The 23,405-nt window shown below is 43.8% G+C and overlaps 1 protein-coding gene across 1 annotated transcript in view; it reads right to left on the bottom strand.

Annotated features, from left to right (window-relative positions):
• The window catches only part of ADCY2 (adenylate cyclase 2), a 423,616-nt gene extending 401,933 nt beyond the window's left edge, over positions 1-21,683 (bottom strand). The window contains exons 1-2 of the mRNA XM_023218241.3: positions 21,315-21,683; positions 6,654-6,851 (exon numbers count right to left, since the gene is read on the bottom strand). Coding sequence (XP_023074009.1) covers positions 6,654-6,851; positions 21,315-21,524 — 408 coding nt within the window. The 5' untranslated portion in view covers positions 21,525-21,683. The remainder of the gene's footprint in view (positions 1-6,653; positions 6,852-21,314) is intronic.
• Between the last annotated feature and the right edge of the window lie 1,722 nt (positions 21,684-23,405).

The raw sequence follows: 23,405 nt of genomic DNA, 5'->3' as shown, positions 1-23,405 counted from the left end.
CAGTCACTTATTTCTTAAAAATAAAATGATCCCACTTACTAGATGCACCAGGACAGAGAAAACATACTCCTCTGCTACTTCTGAGTTCAACATGTTCACGTATTTTTAAACCATTCAGAAAAATGAAACACAATCGCAGCATCACCCTCACAGCCATCCGAACAGCTCTATCAGTGGGGAACTGGAAGCACAAATGAAAGTCATTTCACGAGGCAGTCAGGCAAGAGGCAGGCCAAAAAGACTTCCGTGTCAAATGCAAATGTTGCCCTGAACTCCTGGAGCCGGCAACTCTGCACAGACTTCACTCAGAGGTTATACTGTTTTAAAAGTTTTCATCCGGGAGGCAGCTATGTGGAACGGCATCAGCTGGGATGAGTGCTGGTAGCACAGAGCAGAGGCAACCTTCGGGATGGGGGTGGTTTGTGCCGAACTAAAATAACGATGTTGGGAAAACCCCACCCCTTACAGTCAAAACCTGTGATGGCAAATCTCTTGAAGGTTTGGGGTCTTTTTCCCTTGATTTTCCTTTTTTTCCCAGTTACTCCTCCCAAACCAGGTTGTTGACTCCCCCCCAGGGTCCCCACTCTTGTTCCTGCCTATACTTTCTCAGGGTCACACACTGAAAAATCACTCCTTTTTCCTGATCAAAACTGCCAACGTCACTCTTCAGTCATGCTCCGGCAACTTCATACAATTCCGCTCACTGAGGGCTTAAGAGCTGGTTATTTAAAAGGCATTACAGAGAGGCCATGTTGGGTGATACGCAGGCTTCTCAGGCTTGGCACTGCTGAGTCTCAGGGCTGAATAATTCTTTTTTTTTTTTTTTTTTTTTTGAGACGGAGTCTCGCTCTGTTGCCCGGGCTGGAGTGCAGTGGCCGGATCTCAGCTCACTGCAAGCTCCGCCTCCCGGGTTCATGCCATTCTCCCGCCTCACCTCACGCCATTCTACCTCCCGAGTAGCTGGGACTATAGGCGCCGCCACCTCGCCCGGCTAGTTTTTTGTATTTTTAGTAGAGACGGGCGGGGTTTCACCGTGTTGGCCAGGATGGTCTCGATCTCCTGACCTCGTGATCCGCCCGTCTCGGCCTCCCAAAGTGCTGGGATTACAGGCTTGAGCCACCGCGCCCGGCCTAGGGCTGAATAATTCTTTGTCCTGTGCGTTGTATGGTTATTAGCAGCATCCCCAGCTTCTGCCCGCGAAATGACAGTAGCACCCACTCATACCCGTCCAAGCTGTGACAAATGGAAGACGTTTCCTGACACAATCACACATCCCCTGGAGGTGCAATCGCTTCCCTTTGAGAAGCACAGGTCTCCTGGCTGAGAGCCAGCCTCAGGAGGCAGACCCCTTGGGCTCGAATTTCTTAGTACTTCAGCCTTCCTCCTGTGCCTTGGTCTCTGCACTTAGAAAGCTGAGGTAGGGTGGTGCCCCGCTCATAAACGAATGAATGAAGTCATGTAAGGGAAGCCCTCAGAACAGGGCCTAGCACTAGGTCCGGACCATGCACATGCTAGCTGTCTGTGCTTCGTGCTCTGCACTAGCGATGTTGCTGACTATGAACTGCACTCAAGTCACCGTACAGTTTAGAGTTAACCTTATAAGAGGTCTGGCCTTGCCCTCAAATGCTGGAAGGTGATCTAGGCCCTTGGAATGTCCTGCCTGAGAAAAGTGTGTTTACATATCTGGGGGCTTAGACCCCAGGACAGTCTGAATGTGATTCATGATGGGAACTTAGAGCCCTGTGACGTCAGTGCTGCCTCCAGAGGGGCTGGAGAATAAAAGTGTCAGCCTCACCTCCGGAAGGCTGGAGACTAACGGTCAGCTGTGCAGGCAGTACATGATTGAGACCCAATGGAAACTCTAGACATCAAAGGCTCAGCTGAGCTTCAGCAACAGATAATTCTCTTTGGCCATTGTCACACGTGGTTGCAGGACAGCAGCACCATCCATGACTCCACAGAGAGGGGGACAACAGGGGCTCCACATCTGGTGGTTTTCCTGGGCTCTTCTCTTTGCCAAAGTGCCTCTGTATTCTCTCCATGTAGCAATCCCTAATCACAGCGATAACAGCTGTCACAAGTTCCATGGATTCTTCTAGAAAACTGTCCAACCTCTGGGTAATCCTGGAAATCCCCCAGCTTGCAATTAGTATCAGCAGTGAGAGTGGTCCTTTGTAGACTGTTCCCTCTGACTGTATAGCAGGTTCATTCCTGCATCACTTTACAACTATGTTGTGAATTTAACCCTCTTCCAGTGGGAACCATTCTATTCTAAAGGATACTGAAAGCAGCCTGCTTTCTTAAAGCACAGTCCTTTCCTAAGCAAAGTGAACCTGCCACAACACTTCCTAATGGCTAATTAAGGGGTGTACATATGTGAAGTCTGTAGTAAAAGACACCAGGGCTGGGCGCAGTGGCTCATGCCTGTAATCCCAGCACTTCAGGAGGCCAAGGCGGGCAGATCAAGAGGTCAGGAGTTCAAGGCCAGCCTAACCAACATGGTGAAACCCGTCTCCACCAAAAACACAAAAATTAGCCGGGTGTGGTGGCACGTGCCTGTAATCCCAGCTACTCAGGAGGCTGAGGCAGGAGAACTGCTTGAACCCAGGACGCAGAGGTTTCAGTGAGTAGAGATAGCACCACTGCACTCCAGCCTGGGCGACAGAGTGAGACTCGGTCTCAAAAAAAAAAAAAGAAAAGAAACCAGAAGGTAGACTTTTGCTTTTAATTTCATTTTAAATCCCCATTGCCATAGAATGGACAGGAGCAGCTGGAAGTGTTGGGCAGGACTTCAAGCTCTAGGAGGGACAGGACTCAATGTCTCTCCATGGGGCGTGAGCCAGTCCACTGCATGAGGCACACACCCTGCCATTGCTCCTGGCTTAGGAATAGTGGCCAAAAATAGCTGCAGCCACTGAGCCTGGCTGTGGCCTTTTCGGAGCATCATGCCCTGGGTGAGAGGACTGAGCAGACACAGTGTGCACCTCCCAGAAACATCCCCAGGCCACGGGTTGAGCTGGCCTGCCAACCTGCAAAATTAACGCGGAACACCCGGGCTGAGCCTCATATACACTCACGATCCAGGGCCCCAGTGGCATGAGAAAGACAACCACAGAATGGTTAGGGTTATATTAGGGGCAGAGGTGAATATATTCCAATTCAAGATGTACGTAAAAGCAAAAATGTCAAGGTACACAGGGACAGCTAAAACTGAGAAATTTGGCCAACAAATTCAACACCTGAGAGGAGTCAGTCTTGAGAAAATGACTATGAAACAAGCATGTTTATGATCCTTGGAGAGATCTTTAAAAGCAGGCAGATAGCGTCAAAAAAAAAAAAAAAAAAGACATGTTATAAAACAACAACAACAATAAAAACAGGTTAAAATACAAACAAGAACAACAACAATCCCGAAGATGAAAATACAGACATCTGTCAATGAACATATCAAATGAGTAGCTACTGGCTGCCAATGGCTGGACAGCATTCTGCTAAGGGCAAGGATAGAACACTGGAGAGACAGTCACATCCCTGCCCAGAAGCTTATGTTCCAGCAGCAGACAATCAATAAACAAAGAGAGGGGTGTGTCCATAATTTAAGGTTCTATAAGTCACCTTAAGTACCATGGAAACACTCAAGCCAGGTGAGCGATGTTGCCTTACGAAGTGACAGATGAGGGTCAGGAAAATCGTTCTAAGGACATGCAACTTGTGGACAAGAACACGGACAAAAGGACCTTATCCTGATTAATTGGTTCTATTAAAAATAGTAACAATGATAAAGCAAACATTATATTACTGGCATATTCCATGTTCCCATCAAGTTAAACATCTGATGCCACTTACACCCTGTCCTTCCACACTGCATTAGAAATCCAGGCTAAAATAAGTAGACAAAATACTACATCAGAATAAGGTAAATCGAGGATATGAAAGGTAGAAAGAAAATTCTAATTATCTGCAGATGACCACACTATCTATACAAATAAATTAAGAGTCTCAGATCAACTCACAGAACTCAGAAGAGCCCACTGACACCGTAAGGTCAACATAAAAACAAGAGTATTCTCATATATCAACACTGACCAATTAGAAAAGGTAATTTTAAAAATTCTGTTTAAAAAATGGCAAAAAGACTTTAGGTACCCAAGATTAAGTCTAAGGAAAATTATTATTGATTTTATGAAGAAAATAGAGTCTCTGAAGCAAACAAAAAGTAATCAGAATTCTTTGAGAGACACGCCATGCCATTCGATGAAAAAACTAAACACAAAAAGAGCATATTTCTGGATGTTTTCTATACTACCCTTTTATTAATTCTTAGGCTTTAAATATCTTTCATAACAAAACTTTAGAAATTCAAGATAATTTAAATCCAGAACGCAAATGGACTTTTCATTGAACATGACAAACTGATTTGTAAGAAAAAGTGAGCTAAAAACATTCTGAACAAGGAAGAGGGACTTGGCCTTCCAGATAGTAAGTCTTCTTAGAAACCTGTAACATTAAAACAAGATGGCTTTGGTGTAAGGAGAGACCATCAGATTCAGGCAACAGACCAGCAGGATCTTAACTGTTCTCCTATTTACATTACCTGGGCACTAGTATGCATGCAACAGGATGTCTAGGCTGCTGGGGGAGAAAATGTTTACACGATAATTTTAAAAATTACCTTTTATAATTGTTCAGTGTTGATGCACAAGAATACTATTGTTTTTATGTTGATCCTGCAGTCATGGTGGACTCTCTTATGAGTTCTGTGAGTTGATCTGTGACTCCCAGTTTATTTGTATAGATAGTACGGTCATCTGCAGATAATTAGAATTTTCTTTCTCCCGCTCATGTTTACCTCACTGTTACGTAGTATTTTGTCTAACTGTATTAGCCAGGATTTCTAATTGAGTGAGGAAGGACAGAGTGTAAGTGGCATCAGTAGCACAGAGGGTGAAGGAGACAGCGGGGATGTGAGGGAGAGGACGAAGCCAGGCAGAGCATGGGGGCCTGCGCCCAGCCCTCCAAGGGGCTCCAGTGGGAGAGGGATGAAGGAGAGATGATGGCTCCCGCCGGCACTTGTGTCCACTATGAGTGTCCTGTTAGAGCCAGGAAGACTAACTTGAGTTCACTTAGTCCAGCCTCCTCCCTTTGCACAAGAAATGGAGGCCCAAAGAGAAGAATGGCTTGGCAGAGGTCACATGACTACTTACCAACAGAACCCACTGGCAAGCTCGTCTTTGGGCTCTTTCCAACTGAGGTACAACAACAGTATTCTGTCCCTTGACGTGGCATTTGAGCCATTCTGTCCACACCCACTGGAAACCCTCCCTGTTTCACCTCTACAGCAGTGTACCCTCACTGCCTCTCTTCTCCCCATCATGGCCCCTGTATTCCTTTCCAGATCCTGTTGCTGGCACACCCCTGGCTCTCAATGTCCCCACCAAACCTGTGGCAGCCCTCTCAGCTACTCAGTCACCCTCTCCCTGGATGGCTTCAAAACTCCATGTCTTGGTTGACAAGCACTAAGTTAGTAGCTCACATCTCAGCCTAGGCCTGTCCCCTAGACAACACACCATTTATCATGCTGTCAGATGAATACACTGGGAGCAGCCACCCACATAGCAGCAGCACTATGGAAAAAGCCAATAGTCAGACAACACTTTCCTCAGGATATGACCTGAGGCCCAGAGCCTCAACCAGTGCAAAATGAACGAACGTGGGTTTTTCAGCAGGTATCCGAAGCCACCCTTTCAATAGCTTGTGACCATGTGGAGGGAAAATCAGTGTCACAGAATGAGGAAGGGTCTTTAAGTAGGAAAATTCTAGTAATTGAGAAGGAATTTAAAGACAACAACCAGTCCTGGAGGGTTGCAGGCACCTGGAGAAATAGGAAGCCTAGACAAGGCACTCCGGAAACAGAAGGACTAAAGTTGTCGAAACTGTGGTTCGAGATGTCAAACAAGGCTACGGACAGAACTGAAGTTCAGCTATCCCAAACAAGTGACAGTATGAGGCCCCGGCCAGCTCCTTGGTTGTGACACGATGGGTTTGGTAAAATGGGGACAGAGTGACTTTGACCATGAGTCAAAGACAGCTATTTCAAAAGCCTTCGTTCTCTGTGCCTGGCTTATTTCACTTCCGGTTAGACAGGAGGAATAAGATATAGTGATCTACTGGAATAATATATAGTGATAACATGCTGACCATAGTTAATAATAATGTGTCGTATATTTCAAAATTGCTTAAAGAGTAGATTTTAAAGCTTCTCACCAAAAAAAAATATGTAAGTGACATGTTGCATATAATCAGTTTCATTTAATCTTATAGTAAACATATATGTATCCAATTATACACACACATATATACACATATACATCTACACATATACACATACATACAGATATAAATACATATACATTTGTATATTTATGTATATGTATATATACATAAAAATACATATACATATACAAATACCCCATAATACATTACAATTATAATTTGTCGATTAAAAATAAATTTTGGAAATATAAATTTAAAAATTCGACTCCATTCTCAGTTATAGAACTCCTCTTTATAGTTTAAGGCCAAGTTGTTTACAGAACTAAGTATGTCACAAATCAAAACATAAAAGAAGTACAAAAAATATTTTCACACCTTACCTGGTCCCAGGGAGAGACGGTACCTCCAAAACACATGAACAGGTATGCCATGGCAACAAGGCATATCCATATCACCAACGAGAAGAGGCGCAGCAGCTTCTTAAACACAGACTCTATGCAGACCAGGATAAATATCGCAAAGAAAATCGCCAGGGCAGTCGGAACTGTTATTAGAAACGCCACGTGGTCTTCAACTTCCTGAGGAGAGAAAAAAATACATGGAAAAGTTATCATTTAGAGACACTGTGATACCAGTGATTTATATTGTTAAAATGTTATCAACACTTGTCAATGTCAGAATATACTGGGTTTAAGAAATTGTTTTGAAAGTAGAACAGTTTGAGCATTTAAAATTCAACTTTCATAATAAATAAACATGTTTTTCTAAATAGATAATCCAACATTGGATATTTAAAATAGGAAAAACAATATCTCATCAAAGTTACATCTTCCCTGATCAACGCAGAACCGGATTGTATTCAGAAGTGCATGTAAGAACACACTAATGCCAGGAGAAAATAAGACAACCAACTTCCCTCCCTAAATCAAAGGAGCAGAAATACCCTGGCCTTAGAAAACTAGCTTCCAAATGGATTTTAAACGTTTTATCTTAAAAACTTTTTTTTAATTATCTCAGTCTTTAAAGTGATGAGCTTTTATTTTAATGCATGGCAATTAATGTTTTGACAGGATCATAGGCTAATAGAAAAGGGTCAGAAAGTGCTGAATGTGGAAAGTGAGGGAGCAAGAAATGCATAAAGGAGGGCGCCATGTTTGTGATGTCTCTCTCAAGAGAGGTGGAGAAAAAATAACAACCATGGCAAAAAGAAACAAACAAGCAAAAAGAAAACGGGCATTTATTATTCACTTCTTACTAACGCATTTATTTACATTTATTTTGGCACACAGTTTTTTTTTTTTCTATTTATCTCTTCCTTACCACATGACAAAGACCCACTATTTCCACTCTACACAAGTTCAGCTCCACATACAAACATTATGTTTCATTTGATTACACAAGCCTGGGCTTAGGCTGTAGCTTCTGCAAAACACTACGCTGGAAGCTTGGTATGGACAGCGTTTACTATGGATCAGAAAACAGTGTAAGGTCTTTAATCCTCACCCAAACGTGTTTAGCTACGGAAATATCCATAGACACTTCTATTTAAAAAAAAAAAAAAAAAAAACACAAGGCTGGGACCATATCTGGGACTTACAAAGGGACTGAACGTCTGGTGATCTCTATTCTTTACAGGTGGGCGCAAGGTTCATTCCACCCATTGGCAGCTCTAACTTCACACTGGAAACGGCTCCATGCAAATACCAGGCAATGAAGCACAGGGAGATGGGGAAACAGAGCAGACCAGCCAAAAATCCACACAGAGTCCTGGTTCCCAAGGAGGGGAAAAGCCAGCATCCAAGCCCCCTTAACTGACGTCGCTTCCCTTTCTCTCCCACAATTACGTGTGATAAACGATGCCTGGGAAAGAGGCAAGAGGAACAACAAGAATGGTAAATGCTAGTAAGTGCTACTTGTGCTAAGCAGACTTACATATATTAACCTCTTTAATCTTTACAACCACCATCCTGGTGGGGGCAGGCAGGGTGGAGGGCACTAGTGTTAGTTCCATTCTAGAGTTGAGGAAACTGAGGCATGGAGAAGGGCTACCACGCATTGTCCAGCTGGTGGGTGAGATAGGCCTCCAGCCCGGGGATCACCTATGGGTCTGTGGTCCTGCAGTAGACAGTGAGCTCAACTGAAAGGGGCCGGTTGTTGCTGTGGCCAAAAGAACGTGTGTTTCCAGAATTGGCAGAAAACAAGTAGATCAAATGAGATGTTCTTATTCTCTCCCTCCACTGCTATTTTTATCTATGATTAAGTGCCTAAGTTACTACTCTTACCCTCAGACACAGCTTACAATTACTGCAAAAGGGTATTAGGTGTCTGCCAGGCTGCGAGCACTCCCCAGCACTCAGACACCACGAACAAATGGACACGTGGGACACGACAGCGTGTCATCTGAGGACATCAAATCTGAGATTACGATCACTACACACATGGAGCCATGAAAACTGATTTAATTTAAACCTCCCCAAATGAACCTCACTGAGCTGTGGACAGAAAACTAACCAGTAAATAATCAGGAAACCTATTTCCTAGTATGACTTTTTTTTTTCCAATCATTTCATTACCCCAGCAGGGGCGAAACAATCATTGACTTTACTGGCTCTTAGTTCTCCAGAAAGACTGAAAAACAGTGCAAAAATATGCATGACTGTAAAGTGAAAATTAGTAAAGCAGGCAACAAGAAGACGGTGATATAGCCCTTCCAGGAAGCAGAGGAGAAATGGAACGACCTGTAAGAGCTTTCCCATGCTTCTCTTTTAAAGGATCTCTCTGTCAATAAGACAGAGACCCAGTGTCTTATTTTTCTGGGTAAAGTATGTAAGACTTGATTTTGATTTTGGTTCTAAATCGTAAACTCCCTATTTTTTCTCTCTCTTTTTTAAAAATCAGATCCCTGAGATGTGATTTGTCGGGGCTGCAGTTGACTTCTCCACATTAGTCGCAGTGAGCACAGTGTCTAGGTCCTACAACCCTCTCAGAGTCCTGCAAAAATGTTTAAATTTCTTTCAAAATGAGAGCAGCCAAAAAAGCACAAACTCTTAGGGTCAAAGATTACATACATCTTTATGACAATGCAGTTGCAAACTATAAAGAGGACTTCGACCCCTGAAGTCCTAATCCAGGTCATGATCCTGGGTGGCTGGTGGTGTGCCTGCCCTCATCAGGTGGGTGACGTTAGCAGGCGGGTTCTGCACAGCAGCAGAGGAGCGTCAGCCTCAGACCATACACCCCCACCTCCAAGCGTGAGCCAGAGGCTCAGATGGCCAATGGCTTGAGACAGTCAGCTGCTGCCTGTGAGGCCTGTGACCCTAACCTTTGCAAACCCTGGGCCCACTGAAAAACAGAGACTTTTCAAGGAAGAGAACAGCCACCAGTTTATTCTGTATCTGCTTTCTGAATGCTAACTCTGAAGTTTTAAGAACCTTGCATGAGGATGTCATGGGAAGAACAGAAGAGTATTCACTAGAGGATGTACAAGCTTACATGGCCTCGCTGCCTGCATCATGCATTTTTCTTAAGGCTAAGTCAATGGAATAAAGAGACACCCTCAGACCTAGGATGACAGCTCCCCCTCTCTCCTGTCCATCTCCCAGCAGATGGAGAAAGGAAGGAAGTCAGCAAGGTACACCCCGAGGCCGTGTTCTTCTGATTGAGTTGTTTGCAAACATTAGAATACAAAACAGACTACTTTAAAATAAGCAAACTAAAACATTAAAACCATCATCAATCTCAATTAAATATTCCTACGTATCCTAACCCCTCCTCCCTTTGTGGAAAAAAAATACCAAATAATGCAAACTAAATAAAATGTACTAAAATCCTTTCAATATTACCTAAAATGTACTAAAATGCCTTTCTACAAATGGCTTTAACAAGGTAAAATAAAATTTACCATATAATGCATACTAAATGAAATGTACGAAATGCCTTTAAAGCACGATATTTTAACTATGGTATCATCCACTGTGATGACAATGGGTTCCTTCCACTCTAAGCATTTTATTCCTTTATTTTCCATGCATTTTCTGGTAATTTCAGATGGATTCTAATTGCTAGGCCTATTCAATACCCATCCCTTTTATTTCTTATGTGACAACTCCTTTGTTTCTTAGATGTTTTTCCATGCAGTAACAGCTTATCCGTATTTTCTTTCTTTTCAACGCACTTTTTCTTTTTCTTTTTGTTAAATAGTACTATTTTGCATGTAGGTAGTAAAGGACAGTCTAATGTAAAATATTGCCTTTCTGTTTAATTTAAAAAAATGATATTTTAGTGAAATGCTTTGAAGTCAGCAAGACCAAAGGTAGAAACCGATTTCCATCACTTCCTGCTGTGATTTTTCAGTGGGAGAAGCCGAATGTCCCTCAGCCAGCTTCTTCACATGCAGTCATCCAGATTTGGTGTGGCTTCTGGGTGTTTCGTATGTCACAGGTGTACCACAAATGACAGTAATTATTAGGAGACATGAAATCAGCCTTTAGCTCTGACAAACATTTGACTACAAATGGATGTGTGGAGATATACTTTTTCATATGCATATAGATACATAGACAATTTTTATTCTTATCTACAGACATAGTCATACTCCATTTTACCATGAGGTGTGAAAAGAATAAATAGGCAATTATAATAATTTTAAACGTCTGTAAAACTAATAAAATAGCCTCAAAATGTATAAAGCAAACATTTACAAAATCAGAGAAAAAAGTAAACTAATCTACTAAGAGCAGACAATTTCAACTCCCCATCTTGCTATTGATAGGCCAAGCAAATAAAATAAAAATGCAAACAAGAAAAGATGTAAAGGATTTGAACATCGCAATTAGTAATCTTGGCCTAATTGAAAAACAGAATTTCACACGTAACCATTAAGTGGAAGAATATTCTTCTGAAGTGCATGTGGAATATTTATAAAAATCACGTGTCAGGCAACCTCCAAAGATTTCAAAGAAGAGGTATCACGCAGACCCATGTTCTTTGATTACAGCATAATTTATCTTAAAAGTTCATCACAAAAATATAAATTAAAAGGTACCACATATAAAATAACTTATATGTTCCCCTCTATGTGTCCATGTGTTCTCATAATTTAGCTCCCACTTACAAGTGAGAACATGCAGTATTTGGTTTCCTATTCCTACATTAATTTGCTAAGGATAATGGCCTCTAGCTCCATCTATGTCCCTGCAATGGTCATGATCTTGTTTTTCATGGCTGCATAGTATTCCATGGTGTATAAGTACCACATTTTCTTTATCCAGTCTACCACTGATGGGCATTTAGGTTGATTCCACGTCTTTGCTGTTGTGAATGCTGCTGCAATGACTATTCACATAAATGTGTCTTTATAATAGAATGATTTAGATTCCTTTGGGTATATACTCAGTAATGGGATTGCTGGGTTGAATGGTATTTCTATCTTTAGGTCTTTGAGGAATCGTAACGCTGTCTTCCACAATGGCTGAACTAATTTACACTCCACCAACAGTGCAAAAGTGTTCCTTTCTCTCCACAACCTCACCAGCATCTATTTTTTTGTTTTTTGAGTTTTTGTTGTTATTGTTTGCTTGTTTGAGGTTTTTTTGTTGTTGTTGTTTGTTTTGCTTTGTTTTTTTACTTTTTAATAATAGCCACTGTCTGGGCACTGTGGCTCACGCCTATAATCATCTCAGCACTTTGAGAGGCTGTGGTCGGCGGATCACGCAAGTTCAGGAGTTCGAGCCCAGCCTGGCCAACATGACGAAACTCTGCCTCTACTAAAAATACAAAAATTAGCCAGGCATGGTGGTGCATGCCTGTAATCTCAGCTAGCAATAATCCCCTTCCCTGTATCCATGCCCACGTGTAATTCTCTCCTACACTGAGTCTGGCACTAGCCATGTGGCTCCATTTGGCCAATCTAATGGCAGGTGCATGGCACAGGCAATGACTTGAACAAAGACTTGAGCAGTAGGGCTTGCCTCTTTCCTCTTGCTCTTTGGAAGCCCCTGAACTCCATGCAAAGAAGCTCAGGCTAGCCTGCCAAATGAGAGGAGACAGTCGAATGACCTGGCACTCCACTCAACAGCCATGGTGGACAGTCTGCCAACTGTCCACAGACATAAATGTGGCTATTTTGAGTAATCCAGTGATTAACTAACATGCCAGTAGACCACACAAACATGAGACAGACCAGCAGAGATGAACTGGGAAACCTAGGTCAGAAGACCCAAGACCTGACCCACACAATTACGAGCTAAAAAAAAGAGTAGTTCAAATCTGTTAAGTTTTTAGTTGTTACACAGCACAAGTTAATTGATACAACCTTCTTCCAGGCATATGAAAGTTTGGCATGGCTATGTAAGGTAACATAGCAGATGGTATTTTCCACTCATGGGGGCAATCTACATTTCATCCCATGTATGCTTGACATTCCTTTTATCAAGTTAGGTTCTATCCCCTTGGACTGACCACCCACCTGAGAGGGTCTTCATGATGCCTCAATTAATAGAGTATGGCAGAATTCCCTGACTTGAGAGACAGGGTCATAAAAATGCCATGCAATTCCATCTTTTTCTTTTAGGATGATCATTCTTGAAACCAGCTCCCATATCAAGAGAAAGTCAAGTAATCATGTAGAGAGGCCACATGAAGGTGTTCTGGCCAGCAGTGCCGGCTGAATCTCAGCTGCAAGCCTGTATGACCACCGGACAGGGAAGCGAGCAAACCTTCAAGGGAGGCAAGATACAGCCTTCAAGCCACCCCAGCCAATGCATGGGGCAAGGAAGAGCCACCACTGGCAAATGTGCCCAAACTGCAGGTTCAGGAGGAAGATATATGATGGTGGTGTTTCCAGTCACTAAGTTTTGTGGTGGTTTTTAAGGCAACCAAAGAAAACTAAGAACATTTACTCTGGCCAATGAAAAATGAATGAAAGTGATTTGTCATTTCCATGTGGAAAGTGTTCATCGCCAGTAGTTAGACATGGAAGCAAGCTTTTCTTCTCTGGAGCAAACAATGAAGAAAGTGTGTTGTGGGATGTGCCCTCCTTCATCCTGAATCCCTGAGTGACAGGGCTGCCAGCAGAGTCTCCCTACTGACTCATCTTTACCGTATATCCTGAGCAAAATATAAACCTTTGTTGTGTTGTGTTAATCCAGGAAGACTGTGGAGTTGTTTCCATGACATAATCTAATATGTTCTGACTGACGTAACAGGAGATAACAAAGATAAAAACACACACAAGAAAAGTAATGGATAAGATAAACAAAGAAGGATGGTTCTTGAAAAAGCTAAAAAGAAGACTTCTGGTGAGATTATACAAGAAGGCATATAAAAACAATATTATAAATAAAAATCAAAAATAAAGCATATGTAAAACATCAAAAGGAGAACATTATTATCAAAATGAGCATGCATTTAAATTTGAGAATTTGGATGAAATGCAAAAATTCCTAGAAAAACATCTTACTGAAACTGACCCCAGAAATAAAACTAGAAATACTAGACAATCTTACTACTATCAAATATACTGAAACAGAAGTTTCAATCTCCCCATAAATAAATCAGAAATACTTATTACAGAGCTTTAGTAATTGTGCGTGTGTGTGTGTGTGTGTGTGTAGCATTGAAAGGATAAAAACAAAACAAAACAAAAACTTAGTCAGTGTGGCAGAACAGCCCATAACCAATCAACCATATGTAGAATTTTGATATATGACGGATGTGAAGAAAGTAATTGAAATGGATCGGTGGCAATTGATTCTCCTCAAGGAAAAAATAGGCAAATGAATCTCAATTTCTATAACACACCATACATATATATCATTTATATGTATGTGTGTATACATAATAAAATGAACAAAAAGACAAGTAAAAGAACGATAAAACTCAATTTCAATACGAAGTTTACATTTGAGGATAGAGAGTAGAATGGAATGAGTTGAGCATATAGAAAGAAATTTGCTATTAGAGATATTCTAGTTCAAAATGGATTCATGAAAATTTATTTTACTATAAATGAGCCACATAGAGATCAATGAGGATTATGCCTGAGAATCAAATATTAATCAAATTATCAAATGAGTAATTCTATTTTATGCACCTAAAATTCAATTCCAAAGAGTATGGAGGTTATGTATTTGAATTCACTGCAAGTCAATGATGGGAAAGAGTTAGACATTAGGTTGACCATATGTCTGGACTGTGCTAAGATTTCCTCATTATCTGTTTTATTCACGTTAACCTGATCTCTGTAGTTAATTTTCAATATTAATAACTTTAATTCATTCTAGTAATGGACTAGTCTAAAATTTTATTTCTTTCATAATGTCCATAGATCATTAGTAACTTGATATTTTAATTATTTACTCTTGTTTTCTCTATACACCTAAAAAAATAATACAGGACACTAAACAACCCCCCCCCCCCACACACACATACATACACACATATATACACACACATAATATAATTCAGTGTTAGGAGTAAGCACACAGGAATAAAAACCAGTATCTTTGAGCTCTGGCTTGTCCTAGCTGCAATACCCCAGCATCATTATGTCTGAGGGGCAGCAAAGGACATTGATATAAATGGGTAGAATTCATAATTCCAAGATCTTGCAGTCAGGGCTCCCGTTACAATAGTGCTGATCTGCCATTTTTTCTACCAGGAACTTTCTATGGGGTGATGACCCTAGAGACCTGATTTATTCACAGGACTCTCCCAGAAAATAATGATCATCTTGAGAAATCTTCAGAATTTCAACATTTTAAAAAGAAACTATAGTATTATACTTTCTGTCTATATGTTTCAAATGCAATAAATTATTTACTCAACATATTTTAATTGCCCTATAATTGAACTTTCCCATTTCCAGCACCAAGCTTTTCAGAAGTGACTTGGTTCAACTCTGAGATACAATCTGCCTTACACATCTCTATGGGCCATGGTCAGGTCTGTGTTTTCATTCTCTATGTCTTGGCACAGTTGTTCTAGAACTCTGGGCAGAGTCAGAAAACTAGCTGGTAAAGCTGCCCACAATGGCTTTTTGGGTTGAGGTTTTTCTTACCGTGTCTACCCCACTCTTCACCTGTGTCTGGCTCCTAGAGACAGAAGTATAAGCAGAAGCAAAAAGAGGGAACCAGAAAAACTATGTCTAACATTGCCAAAAACAGCTGTACAAAGGAAATCTTCTCCCAACCCTCTTTTCATCCTCTCCCTTGTGATTTTTTTTTTTTTTTAATCGTATCCTTATACCAAAAAAGGACTGAAGAATTAGCACAGGCTTAGTTTTGTCAAATGGACCAAACCCATGAGCTAACTTAATAATCCTTTTCTGTCCTCCCAAACTTTTGGATATAAGGCACAGAGTCGTGGAAGAGACTTTAAGATGAGGGGAGCCACTCAGGAAGATCCAGAAAGTGGAGAGGGTCAGAGGTGAATGCCCTCAGCTCTTGTGGTCCTTAGATATGATAATGATCATGATGATAGCCTGCCCTAAAGCAGTCAACAGTATTTAAGGGATCATGTCAACATGCAGGGGTGAGCCAGTTCAGGGTGGAGTGCCATCCAGGGTGATGTCAATCATGGTGCTTGCCCCTCACCCACCCCTCCAACCCAGGTGCTCTAAATACTCAATGAAGGAAGAAATGAGTCGGGTTCAATGAATTGTCTCGATGTCAACACCAAGTGGTAGGAAGAACCCGTATACCAGTGGAGTATGCCCAGCATCCAGCTCGGACTCTCCTGTCACTAACAATTTCTGATGAAATACATCACACACAAAACACCTTCAACACAGCTCTAATAGTGTTGCTCCATTTTTAGTAGAATATTCAGTTTTAAATCATCAGTAAGAATCACGGCTTACTAGGAATGATTCTCACACCCATGGTGCATATGCCAGTACTTCTCAGACAACAAAAGCAGAGCCACAGTCAAGGCTCCACTTGATGGGGAAGACACTGGGGACATTTAGCATAATGAAAATAAATATTGCCAGCAAGTCAGTGAATTAATTACGAGGAAGCATCTCTACGGAATTCCTTTAACTCTGGAAGAGAAAAGCATTGAAAGGTAACTCCATTACACAGAATGAAGATTGAGGCTGTTCATATTAGTAAGAAATTTCAACAAGAAAACCTGCTATTTTCCAAGACCAGAGCTGGGAATTCTAGACCTGCAATGTTCTCTAGCAAAGTCACCCAGGGAAAGTCAAAAGCCCTGTGACCCTGTGACAACATAGCAGTTGCATGACCTTGAAGAGATGAGTTCACTTCTCAGGGTCTCAGTATCATCGTCTGTAGAATGATCACCTTTCTGGCTCTAATGCAATGTGACTACAGTATTCTTTCACAGTAACAGTGAAAATGCAGCTACAAAGACCTAGGAACAGCTAACAGTCCTGAAGGCTTACTTATGCCAGGCATTATTCTAAGGACTTTGCATGTACTAATTGAGACCATCAACTTACAAGGCAAGTACTATGCCATTTTACAAACAAGGAAACTGAGACATAGGTTAAACAATTTTCCCAAGGTCACAGAAGTAGAAATGGACAAAGCCACAATTCCCACACAGCAGATGCTCTCAATCATTTCACTCCACTGTCCTTTTAAAACAGGAAAGGAAGGTGCCATGTATATATTTAATCATACATTTCAGTATCCAAAGGATGCTTCCAAATCCTTTCTTGCTAGGCCCCTAAATTGCAACCATCTTTCCTGCAGAAAATTACAGTTTTTCCATGGCCTTTGTTATACCACAAGTAAATTATAACTAAAATGACTTAGAGAATTACTGGTTGCAAATTACAAGCACCTGCAGAGTAAGATTTCTTGCGCGTATAGAAATGCATAAAAAGATGAATCTTTAGCTACCTTTACTGTAATACCTAAGAACATGCTCTATTACCTTCCACACTCAGAATTATGAAACTAGAGAAAGCATGCACAGAATTTCCTGCTCCTTAGAGGGGATGTTGGGTACATCTGTCTGCCCTCCCATACTCCAGTCCCCAAGAAAGGAGGGGATTCTTCCACCTATTGGGGGTGCTGAAAGATTGTCTGGAATAACACAGTTGGTTGCTGTCTACAAATAATTGGGTATGTTAATTTGTTTTGGAAGAATAAAATTCTTTCTCGATGTACAGACAAAAGAACCTCTCTGATAAATCTGCCCTTCGAAAAAATATCTGATGTTGGAAAATTGATTCATAATAAAAAATATTCCTGGTTATTGTTTTAAATATCTAGTTCATTATATCACCATAAAAGAAACAAAGTGGGTCATATTCTCAGTCACATGTATTACCTATTTGTAGTTAATAAAAGTGCATACTCTTATTTTAGTATCATACTAAAAAACACAAATATCTACTTTATTTCTCTATCTGACTACTTAAAATTACGGAATACAATTTTTTCATTTATATTGAAATATTGACTATTCCTAATCATAAATTTTAGCCAAAACAAATCTGGCTGGAGCCAGCTGGTATTCTGACAAAATGAAAAAAAATTATGTCAACCTTTCCTAACACTGACAGGCAAATTTTGAAAACAGCTGGCTGATTTTGGATATAATAAATGAGAGTATTAAATTCTGAAAAAGGGTTTTCATGCATTCAGTAATAAAAATCAGTTCCAAAAAAACAAAGTAGAAAAAGAAAAAACAATGAGAACAAGAAAAAAAATTAAAAACCAAGTTACATGATAAGACTTATAACTTAAAATTTCATTTCATTAGTTCTAAGTTTTCTGACACCAGGGGTCAAGTTTATTTTGTTCCCCATGCCCAGAATTATTGCCGTTCCCGGCACTTGGTAGGCACTCAACGGGTTGATGGTGAAAAAATTATAAATCAGATTTTTCATGAATATTCTCCATGATAAACAGCAGAAACTATTACTCATATTATTAAACACTATTTAAATTCAAGACATGCCATCAAATTTTCTATTTACTGAGTTTCATGTCTTCAGATAATTCTTCACAAATATGGGATTAAAACTCCTTAATTGTTTTCATGTAGAAATTAACCAAGACTGTGAAGTTTCAATTCACGATTTATTTTTACAGTATATAAAACTTTGAGGATTACTTTAATTTTAGGGCCAACAATGCAGAATCATGAATTGATCAAAGGTTGAAATTAAATGAAATCACTTTGTGAACAATGCCAATCAGGGAAATATTAAATCAAAATGAAGCTTGCTTTTTTCTTTTTAGTATGCATTCCAAATCACTTCTACAAAGGTAATTACATACAGCAAAAGAAATCTCTATGTACTAGCATTATGCTAAGAGCATTTTGTAGTCCAAATGCTGTTTTGCTCTAGGAGGCTAGGGATGTGCTTTAAGAAAATTGCCAAACTTCTATAAGAACCGACGAAAGTCTAATGCAAATCAAAATCAGGCAGATTCAGGGGGAAAAAAGGAATCTGTCCAAGATTTTAGGCAGCAAAAACAGATCTGCTTAGCTCCTGAATTGCATGGCAGCCCAGCTATTCAAGTAAAGTGCTCCAGCATGGAAACCTTGGCAGGGTGCCAAAGCAGCCATTCCCACCTCCCAAGGTAGACCGCTCTGAAGCCAAGCCCTGCCAGCCCAAGAAATGAACTCATCTCTAATTACACGAACACAGCTTTACCTTAGCCCTATTCTATCTTCAAATGTCCCTACCCCCGTCATCGTTGACTATCTAGATGGAGAACATGTTTTAGAAAGCAGAGATGTTGGTTATGGTGCTTCCAAAATCAAAATAGAAACAGGTTGTTGGGGGCCCAACATCATCCCAGTCCCGACTCAGGTCTACTTTCAGAACACAGGGCACACTGCTCTTAGGCATAGCTCCTCCGACTTGGTCCTGCAGCTGGTCTCTGCCTGAAGGTGGCTTTTCTACCAGACTGAGTTACCCTCCCTGATTCTGGAACATTTCTGCACAGCTTATCTCTTTGAAGGGTGAACATAGTAGACATGAGACCATGAATTAGATACGGCCAAGAACAGGATTCATTTCACTATCTCTGGACCTCACCATAGGTGACAGCCATGTTGTGAGAAATGCCCACTTTGTGCTTAAAATGATTTAGCCGAAGGCAAGAGGAGCATGAAAATGATTGATTTATCAAGGAAAAGTAAAGATGTTTGGATAACGTTGTGAAAAGAATACCACTCCCACAGATGCACCAAGCAAACAGGAACATAACGAAATTGAATATAGAAACACAAATATAAAAAGCAAAGACAATTCAAAGAAGGGTACTTTAAACCCAATCATGCTAAATCTGAGTGACCCATTCAAGAATCTCCATCAACGAAGTTTAAGAAATTAGAATTCTCTATCACAGAAAACAAAGTAGTGTGTGCAGGGGAAGCATGAACTTCACACTTGTCTTTAGATATATTAATGCTGCTAGAAATAGGTCATCACCTGCTCCTTTCCATTTAGAAGAGAACAAGCCAGAGCAGGTTTGAATTACAGGTTCAAGAGAATCGCAAGCCGAAATGCCCCAGCAGAACAGATTTCCAAAGGAAAACTCTGATGTTTCTTTTCTTCCTGGCAAGTAAAAAACAATAAGTAGATGTCTTTAGAGATCCTGCTTGCCCATGAGACTGAGCAGAAGTCTCTCCCCAAGTCCTTTTTGTTCCTAAAAGTAGTAAAGAGAAATAAAAATGCCATTCCAGAGAGCATAGAAGGCTGGTTCCATGTGGAGAGAGTGAGGGCTGCTCCGGACGCGTATCTAGACTACAGGGATCAAAGGGTACTCTCTGCCCTAGGTTTGATAGTACAAGAGCCAGTGTGTGATCTGTGACTTCATGGCCTCCTACATTCTATTTTCTATTCTTACCTCATTGAACTCAATCAGTAGACGGCTACCATTGAGTGGTGTGGGGAAATTTGTTTATTTTTTAAAACCATGATGGTAACAATTCTTCCCATGCATAACATTTGAACACCATCTGGCTCTGGATATCCGAAACAAATTGCCAAATACCAAGGACAGCTATTTCATGCATGGTGAAACATAAGCAAAATCCACTTCTTTGGTGGTGGACACATATAAATATAGGCACGTATTTATATTCTAAGCTAAAAAAAAATCACCCAATGGAGACATTCACAGATCAACCACTCACTAAAAAAAAAAAAAAAAACTCGCTGGATAATCGATGCCTTGCACAAAATCTGCACATGCATGTCACAGGCAGTGCAAAAGTTTGAACCACACACTCAGAGATCAGTAACAGGAAGTTATCGCCATCTACAGACTTCCCCTCACTTTTCAAGGGAGCGAGCCAAGGATTTCTGCTGGAAAAATATAAACTGGCAAAACTGGCTGTTGAGCTGCATTATATTCCTAGTGATAAATCCACTTTAATAACCTGTCCAAAACCCTAACCACGTTACTTCTCCAGAAACGGGAAAGCAACTGTCCATCCCAAACGCTTCTTAAATGTAGACCCTGAGATGAAAGGTTCATAAGTCAACACCCCATCACTTTCTGTCTATCGGGCTAAAGGGCTAAATGATTTTAGCAAAGGCAAAGATGTATACTTAATTTTTCTTCTTCATTTTCCTTGTCATTAACCACTTTCCCGAGGCAGGCTTTCTGCAGAGTTGAATAACGCCCAATCCAAACGAAAATGCCAGCTGCGGGGCCGTGCCAGCGGAACCGGGCAGGGGACAGCCACTCGCCCAGGAAGCCCAGGGCTGATTCTGGGGAGACCTATTCGAGCGCTGCGGGCAGCGGCGCCCGGCAGAAAGCGCAGAGTTTGCCAGCGGTGTGCAAAGATGCAAAAAGCACACGCCCTGCCCGTCCACCTGGTGAACACCTCGGCAACTTTATTTTGGGAAGAGCCTTCCCAGGAAACTTTTCTCTCGCCCGCAGCCCTTGCCAGAGCCCACCGGGCTGCGGGCCGACAGGAGGAGCAGGGAGCCGCGGGCCGAGGGGCTGCCGCGGGGCAGCCCAGAGCGGGACGCGGCTCGGCTGGCCCGGGTCCTCTCGGGGCCGGGGAAGGCGAGGCGCTGGACCCGCGGGGAGGCCACTCACCAGCCCGAGCGCGAAGAAGACGGCGAGCAGGGCGAGGCAGGCGCCCATGACGATGAGCAGCAGGAAGACGATGAGCGGGTGCTGCTGGCTCATGCAGTAGTAGGACTCGTAGAGCCAGTCCCGGGACCGCGGCAGCCCGTCTCCGCCGCCCGCCGCCTCCTCGGCGCGGTCCCGCAGGTAGCGGCGGCGCCGCATCGCCTGCTGCCACATCGGGGCCGCTCACAGGGCGCCCGCCGTGAGCGCCCGGCCCGGGCAGCGCCGCTTGCCACGACCGCCCGCGTCCCACCCCCGCGCCGCCTCGGCCGGCCCGGCTGCCGGCGCCCGGAGCTGCGCGCAGGGGCCTCCGGCGCGGGCGGAGCTCGGCGCCCCGGGCTGGGCGCGCTAACGCGCGGGCGGGGGCCGGGCGGCGGCCTCGGGGGCAGCTCCCGGCGCCGCCGCCGCCACCGCCACAGCGCGGGAGGGGGCGGGTTCCACGGGGCCCTCCGCCCGCCGCTCCCCGCCCCGCGCGCAGCCGGCCTCTGTGCAGGGGCGGTGTAGGCCCCCACCGGACGGCCGGACTGCAGGCTGGGGACTGCGGGGGCTGGACGGTGGGGGGAGTGGCTGACTCGGGGAGCTCCCGCTGCGCCCTGGCCAGGGGTCGTCCTCGCCCGGCGCCCTCCCACACTCAGCCACCGGGTCGTCCACCTCCTCTACCCTATCCGGAGTGCAGCGTGGGTGGGGTGGGAGGGACAGCCCTCCCCACTAAGAAGTGAGAACACAGCCTAGTGGGTGGAGGGAGGGAGTCCCACCCCCCGACTCCTCCGCCCCACCTGGCTCAGAGCACTGCGGGGCTCCTAAGCTCCTCTCCAGTAGCTCAAGGGCAGCGGGCAGGGAGGCTGCCACCCTCGTGTTCCCCAGCCCTTAGTGGGCTGCGGGGCCTGCTCCCACCCTCCCCCACAGTCACAGAGCACAGCCGGGGTCAGAGGACCCGGGGGTCCCTCCTTTAGTACGCGGGTCAGCGGACAGCGGAGGACTCCCTCCTGTTCACTCTCTTGGGGCCCTGGAGGGGATTTCCCACCTTTCCCGCCTCCCCGCGTTGGGCACGGGTTTACCGTCCGGCCCTTCTTCCCCTCAGCGCAGCGGGGTTGGGGGCTCCCCCATCCTCTCCACCCTTTTGAGAGGGCCGGGGCTCCCTGCAAGGGCGGCGGGGCGCGGAAACGCCAGAGGACACTAACTGGAGACCTGCACGATGTGGAAGTGAAGCGGCAGTGACTGCACGGGGAGCCCCCGCCACGGCCTCGGGGGGCAGCCTCCCTTGCGCCCTGCACGTTCAGCTTCAGTCACAGTCTGGAGGTGCCATATAAGCCTGTGGTATCACAGGTTTACAGAGGTGCCCCGTGGCTGGTCGTAGTCCTCGCCGAGCCCCTCTGCCGAGCGGGAATGGCGGCAAAGGGGCGCTGGGGAGAGCGGCTGGGCCCTGGGAGTTTGGGGGACTGGACGCAGGAGGCGCTAGAGACCCGACAGGAGCCTTGGGAGCAGATGTCATCAGGGACAGTGTCCCCTCCCGACACGCGTGGGAGCGGAGGCCGCTGGCCCTCGCCCTGGGGGCCGAAGGGGCTTCATCGCTGATCACCAAAGGAGCCCACCCTTCTGGAGGTTTCCTGCTGTTCGAGTGTAGTCCGGCCCTAAGAGCCCCCACATCCCACCTCCTCCCCCAAAGCCTTACCCTAAAGAATCCAAGGCACAGGGACCCTCCCTTCTCCTGCCACCAGCCAGCAGCTCAGAGGGCAGCCCCAGAGGGCTGTTCCATATACTTTTCATCTCTTCCAGGAGATGACCAGTTCTCAGGACTCAGCCTTTGTCACCACCTAAGACCTCAGAACCTTCTCGAATGGCCCCATGCCCCGCCTCCCTGGCTGTCCTGTCTTCCTCGCTGGCAGAGGGCATGTAAGTTAGGTGGCTGTGTTACCCTGAGCACAGGGCCAGGCCGGGCACGGAGACCTAGGCGGGATCCTTCCAGAGGTTTTCATTTTAGCAGCAGTCAGTGCCCACGGGGCCTAAGGGTGAGGGCTCAGGAGCTGCACAGCTCACCTGCAGATCTCACAGAGACGG

The sequence above is a fragment of the Piliocolobus tephrosceles genome, chromosome 4, assembly GCF_002776525.5.
Source record: "Piliocolobus tephrosceles isolate RC106 chromosome 4, ASM277652v3, whole genome shotgun sequence".
Classification (NCBI taxonomy): domain Eukaryota; kingdom Metazoa; phylum Chordata; class Mammalia; order Primates; family Cercopithecidae; genus Piliocolobus; species Piliocolobus tephrosceles.
Note: the sequence above shows the minus strand (reverse complement) of the source record. Positions and strands in the feature narration are given on the sequence as shown.